This window comes from Anguilla rostrata, chromosome 1, assembly GCF_018555375.3.
Source record: "Anguilla rostrata isolate EN2019 chromosome 1, ASM1855537v3, whole genome shotgun sequence".
Taxonomy (NCBI): Eukaryota; Metazoa; Chordata; class Actinopteri; order Anguilliformes; family Anguillidae; genus Anguilla; species Anguilla rostrata.
The window spans coordinates 70770812-70781131 of record NC_057933.1 but is presented as its reverse complement, the minus strand read 5'-3'; the positions used below and the strand labels follow the sequence as shown (position 1 = coordinate 70781131).

Below are 10320 nucleotides of genomic sequence, written 5' to 3'. Positions count from 1 at the left end.
CAATAAGCTTCTATGCAGTCCTTATTCCAGCAAAAAAAAAAAAAAAACTATTTGTGCTGAACATATCATGGTTCATTTGCAATTCAGAGTAAATGTCGAAAGAAACTTTTCCTGACAAAAAAATAAAAAATAAAAACAAGCATCGAAATGGTATCTGTGCAATTCTGTAACAACATTGCTCTCCAGTGGCCAAAACTGACATCGGCAGCTGCACAAAACTGCCGCCAACAGTCAGAGCATGCGACCGGCTTCGACTGCTAGCTGGGGTTACTCTGCAGTGCTAGGGGTGAAATACAAGCAGCCGTGATACAGGAATTCAAGTCATTCTCAGGGTGCCAAGGAGCTGGTCAGTAGTCCCCTCAGTTGGTAGAGACACTAACCCAGAATGTGGACTGATTAGAAATCACTGATACTGGAAATGTGAGCCGTGCCTTCAGCCAGCCACGATCAGGAATACACACCAGGGTAACACAAATGCTATGTCCGTCTGGGGTACACTGAGCTTCAGTTGGACAGAGCTCTTCAGGTTGTTGCTGCCAAAGGAGCCTCAAAGCTCCTATATGGGGGGGGATCTCTCCGGCCAGGTCTGCCATCGTGGTTCCAGCTTTTCCCAACTGCACCGTTTCCCCCCCATACCACAGTGGCATTACAACAAAAGCAATGACCCTCTCCAAGCCAGTATTTTGGCTTGGAGGTTCATTACACTCAACGGCAAACAAACCTCCAAGCAAAATTATTTGGGTGCGAAGTGGAATTCATGAAAAGCAAGACTTCTGTGTGTAAGCCCCAGTTGGTTTTGTGCACTCATGACATGCGGTATGTGTAAAGAAATACAATTAAAATGGTGTCACACAATGTCATACTTAACATCAATGACACTCTTAGGCATTTTGAGGGGAACCTGTTTGACTATTTCAAAGGATAGAAAACAGCGCTGGTCTGAGAAACTCAATTTAGCCTCAATGGTTCAGTCAGAGACTGTGCACAGGTCATAGCCTTTGCCCAGTACATTATGCTGTGAATCTCCACTCTCTGATTGGTCTCATCTAAACCTCCAAGAAATTCACAATTTTTAAACTATATAGCAGGTCAATACAGGGATGAAAATGAGGCAGATAATGTATAGCAGCTTGAGATCATACAGGTTTTACTAACAGCAGGTTGAGTGCACTGAATGAAAATTGCATGCTGGTGTAATTCTAACACAGATTGGCTCCAACCGCCATACACAAGATTTACTTCCATCTCTTTGGAACTGGCTGAATACTCTACCATCTTTTCATAGACTGTCTCCTCCCTACCGAAGCTGCTGAATCTATCAGCCTGTCTGTTCCTCTCCTGTACAGGCTCATCCTCTATAAGCCCAAAGAGGTGAGTGAGCTCACCACAGCTGTTAGAACAGCCAGGCCACTTAACATGAATCACCTCATAAACATTAGGCCATATTACTGCCGCAGGATAGCAAATTATAACCTGCACTTTCTGATCACTGTGTGAATTTAGAAACGGATTTTTCTACTCTGCATTTGCTTCAGCTAATTCTATAGATGTTGTGCACAATGCCAGTGAATACCAAATGAATAAATCAATAAATAAAAAAGCAGTACAAGGCAATGGAGAGGACAACCAAGCGCTCGCACGGGAGAAAACAGTATCAAACACGAGGACTAGGTGCTCTTGAATCACAGGTAATCAAAGTAATCTTGAAGAGAAATGTAGATCCAGGCACTCAAAATAGTAAACGGAGGAGATGAATTAAAAAGCCTTTATTTCATCACGGCTGTACGAATGCTTGTGTTGCCTGGATCTACATTTCTCTTCAAAATAAAAAAGCAGCCTGGAATTATTTATGCTTTGCTTTCGCACTTTGAAATAACTGCAAGATCAAACACTACACGGTAAGTTAGAGCTAGAGCTTTAATTGTATATTTTAAAATTGCATTTAAAACAATGAGTGAAAAAGTGACTTCCAAACCAATTTGAAATGCGATAATTTTTTCAATAACATTTAACTTAAATTCATCTACAAAAAATAATAATTTAGAAAAATTAAACATTTTAATTAAACATCTGTACATATTTTAAGAGTATTACAGTTACCAGCAATAGCAATAGTTCAGCAAATTGTTTGGCATGTTTACAAACAATGGTTCTTGACAAAAGCACAGCAAAATAAAACTAATAATTATGACTTTTATGTGCCTTTAATACCTGGATATGGCTGGTATACACAGCATTTTGTATACATTTTGCATACACAATGAGGGCTATGTTAATAAAACTGAGCTGCGTAACTAACCGTGTAATCAATATGCAAATGTATTATGCTAGGTATATTGTTTTTTTATTAGTAATGTCCTGGGCTCCACATCTCTTCTCCTCAAAAACACAATTCTGCTCCATGAAGTGTGTTTTTCTAGCATAACTTAACCAAATAGTTTGCTAGAATTGTTTCGATTATGGGGTCAGCAGTGCAAAGAAAACATGTGCATTCTGGTTCTGATGTAGTGGGATATATAACACGTTATAAATCCTAGTTTTTTAGTAAGCATGAAAACCAGGGTGGAGATGAATCGTATGAGGCCGCAGTCCTGCAGGGTAGCCTACTTACAGTCTCTTTAATGATCAAAAAATGACTGGAGCCTCCAGTAAGTCAAAATATCTTTTGGTGCTTACTTTCGTGTAATTAGGTTAATGGTATACTTCAGTCACAATGTTTCTTACCAGTTACAGAAAAAGTTATGATTCTCTTTTAAACTGTCAAAACAGCTACTGTGAACACTTAACTACGTTTTACAGTTCATCGCCATTGGTGATGATCCAAGTAATGGTGTCAATATATAAAACGTAGCTCAAAATGTGTGCATGCGTGCGTGAGTGAGTGAGTGTGCGTGCGTCCGTGCGTGAGTGTGTGTAGCTTATGGAAGCCGAGCTCACTAATGAAAAACAGTTATCAAAACACCCACAAACCAGCAGAACCTCAAACCCTTTTGCTAAGAGGGATATTTATACCAGCGGCAACACTGATGCTGCTAACAACCCATGGGTCACTTGAAATGACTGCGCCAAACGGCAGATGAAGACAGTGTGATCTTTTGTCAAACAAACTGTTGCCATTACTGGTTCTGGAAAGCCCTGATCAAACCCATAGGGGTTAAGAGTCTACTCGGGGTAGTTCCATAAAAAACGAATAATAAATTATATAAATAAATAAATCTGACTTCAGGTCTTTGGCACCCCCAAGTGGCCGTTCATATGTTATGGCTCGCAGCCACGTCAACATGGCCAACTTCAGAGGAAGCCCTAATGTTTTCAGACTTTTTACCGAGGGCTTTCTTTACAGTGGGCGCAATCCTCTACCACGGGAAAGACTGGGAATGTAGTTTACATCATTTCAGTGCTGAGCATAAAGAACACCACTAACCAATGTGACACCCTGCATTTAGTGAGTATACTTAATACATGGAGCACTGAACATAGATGCCAATGCCATCCAAAGTGCAATTGCTAAGTATACGTATTGACACTTGTGGCCAACAAATCACGGGAGATTCATAATAGGTAGGACCACCAGTTTGTCTCCCCTTATTTTTTGGCATGGTACCTCAGTCCTCCACCAGCTAGAGGTCACAATAGCCTCTTTGTCCAGCCCCTTCTCATTTATCCCATTTGCACTACTTCAATAATCTAAGCTGATAAAATAATTGCCACCAGTTAATCACAGTCAGTCAATAATTGACAGAGATGTTTACAAACAACACTCACATGTTAAATTCAGTTTGATTACTTATTACTGTGGCCATTCTGAAGTATTATTACATGTTGTACAGGGGCATGATAGGTTTTATTAGAAGGGAATATGCCCGCACAAAAAAGTTTTTTTTTTTTTTTTTGTTAAATTATAGTGAATTCGAATACTAATTAAACAAAACTGAAATCTTTTAGAAGCATCTAAAAAGTCCCTGCTTTATACAGATGCATTTTTCTTTTTACTGCAGTGATACTTAATCCTGGTCCTGGAGAGCCACAGTCTGCTGGTTTTTGTTTTTTTTTTAATTAAGATCAGCGACCAATTCAGACCAAAGAAACCAGCTGACCTGAGTTAACAGATCAATCCCTGTGCTTCTCAAGTGCTGAGTAAAAACGAACACCAGCAGACCCTGCAGCTCTCCATGACCAGGAGTGAGGACCACTGGCTCAAAGACATGCTTTTCGTAGCATTTAAACTTCCATGCATGTTCACTTTCCTTCCTGACTCTTCCAATATTAGATCAACTAATTGTTTTTCAAAATTTTTCAATTAGAGACTCAATTAGCCACTTGACTTTGCCGTTGGAGTACCTATGGGGACCTCTGGAGGAAAACCATTGAAATACAGGTTTAAATACCTGCAGGACACATGGTGGAGACAAACTGGTGGCCCTAATAATAGGCTAATGATATCCTATGAGAGGGCACCGCAAAAAAAGGGCTGTATTTCTGAGCAGTGGGTGCTGTTCCTGGGAAAATAAATTAGCTCAGCAGGGGGTCAAGGCTGTGGCTAAACTTCCTGCTCCCTGTCCGTGTCACTGTCAGAGTCCAGCTCAGGCACAGTGGAGCTGTACCACTCCGCACTGTCCTCCTGCCCCGCCTCCGGGCCGCCAGAACCGCCACAGCCCCCCTCCTGCCCGTCCGCTCCCGGCTGATCCTGGTGTTTCCGCTTGGCGTGTCGGCGCAGAGTGTTCCGCTCGGCAAAGCGCATGTGGCACTGCGGGCACTGGAAGGGCTTCTCCCCCGTGTGCACCCGCTGGTGCCGGAGCAGCTCCCCGGCTTCGCGGAACCTCTTGGCGCATATGGGGCAGATGAAGTTCCTCTGGCCCGTGTGAATGTGCTTGTGCCGCTCCAGGTGGCTAGAGCGCTTGAAAGCCTTGCTGCAGAGCGGACAGACGTGCGGCTTGCTCTGGGAGTGCGTGATGGAGTGGCGCTCCAAGTCGGAGAGGTAGTAGAATGCCCGTGGGCAAAACTGGCAGTAGAGGATTCGGCGAGGGCAGTTAGGAGACAAATTGAGATTTTTTGGATGGTTGGTGGGGAAGATTGTGGCTGGAGGCGGCGTGCCGGAAGTGGGGCAAGCCGAGTCATCGATGGGGAATGGGTTTGCTGAGATGCGAGAGGCGGGAGCAAGTTTAGAGGCTGAAGAAGGGGATGCTTTTAGACTGCGCCTTAATTGATAAGGGGGAATCTCCTTAGGAGATAAGCTGGCAGGGATCGGTGACTGCGCACGTTCGATTTGGGTCTCATTAATGGAACTTGATTTGGTGTCAGAGGCAGGATCTGATTTTAGGAGTACACTGGGGGAAAGTTTGGGAACAATTTCTTTGGAGGAAATGTCAGAGTTGGGCTTTTCGGTGGAAGAGGAGTCAGAAGGAGAGGTAGGAGTGGAGTGGTTACCGTTTCCTGAGATGGCAGTAAAGAGGGTACAGGATTCTGGATTAAGGGCAGGGAGGGAAGGATTGGCTGGAAAAGAGGACTCAAGGTTATTCTGTACAGAATAGTGAGGAACTGAGACTGCAGATGGAGAAGTGGTCTGTGTGAGTGATAGAGTAGAGGAAGCAGGAGTATTAACAGTGAGGACAGGGGAAGAGGTAGAGGCAACCGTTCCAGCGGCAAGAGGGGAGATGACAAGAAGCAGAGGGGTGGATTGTGAGTTTTGGGTAAGGGCCATAGGTAACGAAAGTGCCATCAGACCTGAATTTGTGTTGGGTTTGGGTGGAGAAAGGGATGAAAGCTGGGAGGATGGGAGAAGGAGGATGGGGGAGGTGGTTGTGGAACTGGCTAAAATCCGAATGGGTTGGGATTGGGATTCTAAATCTGACAGGGTCAGGGGGTGAGGAGCAGCCAGAGAGCTGGATTTGGCACCTGAGGGGGCGACGGCTTTCGATTCATCTGAGGATTCTGGTGAAGCAGGGGAAATAAGACATGATGGCATCGCACCAGAAGGCCGGCAGGGAAGGGCGTTCGGTAAGACCTGGTTAGACAGTGCAACATTCACAGTGGAATCCTTGGGTTTCACCTGCTTTGACTTGGGCCGAGGCCTGACAGTGAAGGCTTTGCGAGGTTCGGGGAGCTCCACCTGGAGCACTTTCTGACCATCGGGGGTGAGCATGTACGGGATACCCTGGTCGTCAATGAGGAGGAGGTCATCAAGGCTGGAACCCACAGAGGGTGAGGCAGAAGGCGAGGGGGGTGCTGGGGAAGATGGAAAAGAAGCCTCCCAATTCAGCAGGTCAAAACTGATGGCTGCTTCTCCCTCTCTCGATAGAATTTCGGCATCCGCCTCCACTTCCTCGACCTCTTGCTGCACTATCTCATCCACTTCCATTAAAAGTGTAGTCTCAAATCCTTCTTCAAATCCTACCTTCCGGCAGCCTGTGTTGCTCTTTCCTCCCTTCCTTGACAAGCTCAGATCTAGCACTTCCTCCTGCAGTCTACGCTGACACTCTCTTCCCTGCCCTATCCTGTCTGCATCAGGGTGCTCCTGTTCTCTCTCAGGCTCACACAGCCTTTCAGGCCCTCCAGGAAGGTCAGAGAGGGGAGGAGAAGACTGTGACAGCACTTCCCTCTTTTGTCTGTCTTTCCCAAGAGGCTTATTTTCCCCTTTCCCAGACTCCCCCTTCGCCTCTCTGTTCATTTCTCTCCTCCTCTGACTCCTTGTACGAACACCATAAGCAGGGACCACACGAAGACTTGAACACTCTTTCCTGCCTTTCAATCTGACCACTTCTTTTTCCCCTCCTTCAGCAGCGCTACCTTCAACAGGCGGTTTGCCACTGTCAGACAAGATCCCCAAGTTCAACTGTGGCCGTTTATCAACTTGCATTTCCGCCCGTTTTGAAGAACTATCGTTTCCATTCAAGTCTGACGACTTGATTTCTGACGACTTTATTTCTTGATTTGTGAATCCACACCTGTTAGCTGCATTATGCCGAGGTTCGGTTTTTAAGGCTGTAATGGTGTCCGTAGGGATCGTACTGCTGTTAGCGCCTGAAACAGTTGTGCTCTGTGTGTCAGTGCTATCGGCGATGTCCCTTGTCATGTCCCTATTTGTCTCATTGAGGGATCCTGGTGAATCGGGCTGATCATCACTGTACCCTTCCAATTCCCCGATGCATACCTCCTCAATCTCCTCTTTAACAGTGACCAGGCTGGCAGTAGGGCATTCTGACTGGTCGCTGGACAGAGACTCAGACATAATCCCTTTTTGTTCCAATAAGCAGCCAGAAAAACCAGGAGTCAAAGGGTCCTTGCATGAATTTGGCAAGGAGTCCATGTTGGACAGGACAGGTTTGTGCACACCAGTCACTTCTGCAACAATTTCAAGAGTGTCTGTGCTGTCCTTACTTGTCTCTGTCATTCTCCCCTGAATTCTTGTTTCTGTCCAGTAAAACTGCTTGGCTTTGCTGTTGCACGAGGGAGTCATTTTGAGACACAAGGGTTGAGAATCAAGAGGTAGAGAACACGAGGATTTCAGGGATAGGTCAATGGGCACATCCTGAATATCAGTCAAAGGGGGCATTTCCATGGATTTTCCTGTCCTCTCGGGCAGATGGTTTCTGTTCATCGAAGCTGTCCCACTACTGGTCAGGACAGCCGCTAACTGTGAATCCATTCGGGATCAACCGTTTGAATCTGTGGGGAAAAGAAATAAATAAATTTAATTCTTCCGTTTATGTTTTTTGTAAAATGGTTTACCATTGAAAAGCCGCACATAAATATACTTAAGAAATTTGGTACAAAAAAGGAACAGACCTTCATAACATTTGCAGCCATTGTTGTAACTATTATGTGGCTTCACAGTGCAGTATTTTGCAACCACAACCAAACCCCACACCTCTAATACTTTTACTTTTACACTGTGATTAATTAGATGCTGAATTTAGGAACATTTTTTTCACCATTACAGAAGCAGTAAACACTGCACATTATTTAAATTCAGACAGGGGGCGCTAGTTAAGTTAAACATTTGTCATTCATTTAATGTCAAAAAACAGCAGTGGATGGCAGTTCTTGTGGGTTTATATAAAATAAAACTGACTAAGGCCTTTAAATGGATGATTGTTGCTTTGTTATGTTATGCACTTAATTATTCTTGGTTATTTAGATACAGATCCAGCCAATAAACATTTATCAATTACAGCCTGTCAGTATCCATTTGGTTCCACCAATGTCATTCATTCCTCGCACAATTATGTTAACTTTATAAACAGATGTGCAAGGAACACCTAACAAACTAACAGCAGGAAAACATTTCAATATGTAATTAAGCATAGTGCAATGTGGTTCAGTCTTAATTTAACCCAGAGATTCCCTGTGGGCTTTTTCCTGTCGAACATGAAACAATGGCTGCTCTTTTCAGTGGGTTGAAGCTCCCATTCTTCTGCAATCCAGACAAGGAAGAAAAACTGCATAGAATCCAAATTTACGAAGATCTTTGTGGTAGTTATCTGTAATGTTTTTAAAAACTTTTATAACATTATTTACTGTCCCTGCCCTCGCCCCTCAGCATTTGCAAATGAAACAGAATTTATTTGGAAAAATTTGAAAGGCAGCTTGAATTCTTGTTACATATATGTTCAACCACAGTTCTTCAATTTTATTTTTTCCATCTGCTTTCCAATTTCCTCAAGATCTTCTATTTATTTTTGGAATACACCATTAAAGTATACATTTGTGCTTCATTTAATTAAAACTCCATTTGCATGGCTTTCTGCAAAATGTTTGTACTGAAAAGACTATGGCTAACATTGTTCTGATAACTGACATTAAAAAGCAGAGGTAGAAAGCATGTCATATTGTTTTGTTAGTCTTACCTTGTTATTTAGCTACCCACTATGAACACGGATAACAGAAAAGACTGGAAATTAACATACTTCTGGTCTCCAAAATGTGAGCACATCTTGGCAAATGTCACTTTTTTATTTGTTGAAATAAATGATTTTGACATCCATCTTCTATTATTCCAACGTTTTACCTCTCATTGGACACACTTGATCTTTTCATATTTTTAGTTCTTCATTTTATTGATATTCAAGATGGAGTGGCATTTCATTGACAAGTACAACTAGGGCTACTTTGCAAAATGACAGAAACAATAATATGATTATGGAAATAGCTACTCATGATTATGAAGATGCACCTGGTATAGCCGTCAAAGTATCAACTAGCACAAGAAAATTCAGCCATGAACTATAGGCTAAGTAGGTCCACAGACACTCACAGCTGAGTAAATACAAGCATGGCCAATTTCGAATGTGATCATATTAAACAGGTAATTAATTTCGAATGTGATCATATTAAACAGGTGTTCTGATATGAGAATTAAGACTTGTGTAGACATTAACGATATCATAATTTCTAAATTCATTTTAACTTAATGTGTGCAAACTATCAAACGCAGACCCGACCAGATACTTTAAACGTCAGCCGAGGGTTCGAGGAACATACAGCTTCCTTGGTTCGTTCTTTTTATTAGAATAAAGCTTCCTCTACTTTGTTTTCTTCATAAACTTAATGCATGTGTTTATATTTCAAGCACCGAGTAAACTCATGTCGTTGTATGAATGAAATTTCCTAATCGAACCCTGGCTTGTTTCGTGTAAAGAGAAAGCGAGACGGACGCCATTACGCAAACAGTCTGAGGTCCGAAAAATTCTGACAAAAAACGTTCAATTATTTTAGGTGATGGTAATAGGATTACATGAACCGGGGATAATAACTGTATTTTATAATATCGTTAACAAACAAACCATTCATATTACTATATGTTGAAAGTTGCGTCGCTGGGTCACAATAGGCATTGCTAGCTCTCGGACCCACAGCCAGCCATTTTATGTGAGCCGAGGGTTCGAGCCGGTGTACAGGCAAAAACTGACTCTCAATTCTGAGCGGAATTTTAAACTTACACATAATAAAAACGTTCCTAAAACTGCCAATAACCCCAGACCGTCCTATTTCTCGTTTCGAATGGCGTATGATGCCCCCCATAACCATCCAGCCAAATTTAAATTGGATTTGAAAGTGAACTCCCCCCCCCCCTGTCTTTCTCTCACTCTCGTACAGACACTGGCTTACCCGAGTCGCGGTTACTTCCGGAAGACCAAATATGAATGAGTGAGTGAAGCGAGATCCGAGATAGGGGGAGCATCGGAGAGGGAGGGAGGGTCGGGGAGCGGGGGTGGGGGGGTTGGTTGTTATGTGTCGAATTTATCTTGGTCCGACTGGAAGTTTATGTAAAAAGGTTCCGCTTATAAAGTGGTGATATTAGTTTGTAAACTATGCCCACTA

The 10320-nt window shown here is 43.1% G+C and overlaps 1 protein-coding gene across 1 annotated transcript; it reads right to left on the bottom strand.

Annotated features, from left to right (window-relative positions):
* Nucleotides 1–4038: 4038 nt before the first annotated feature.
* LOC135234043 (zinc finger E-box-binding homeobox 1) lies at nucleotides 4039–10198 on the bottom strand. The gene is made up of 2 exons (XM_064298160.1): nucleotides 10108–10198; nucleotides 4039–7665 (listed from the first exon to the last, which is right to left on the bottom strand). Exon 2 carries the CDS (start codon nucleotides 7643–7645, stop codon nucleotides 4541–4543), a length of 3105 nt encoding a protein of 1034 aa, XP_064154230.1. The 5' UTR covers nucleotides 7646–7665; nucleotides 10108–10198; the 3' UTR covers nucleotides 4039–4540.
* Between the last annotated feature and the right edge of the window lie 122 nt (nucleotides 10199–10320).

Coding starts and splice junctions, on each gene's coding strand:
- LOC135234043 (XM_064298160.1), bottom strand. CDS start 7,645: ATGGATTCACAGTTAGCGGCTGTCCTGACCAGTAGTGGGACAGCTTCG.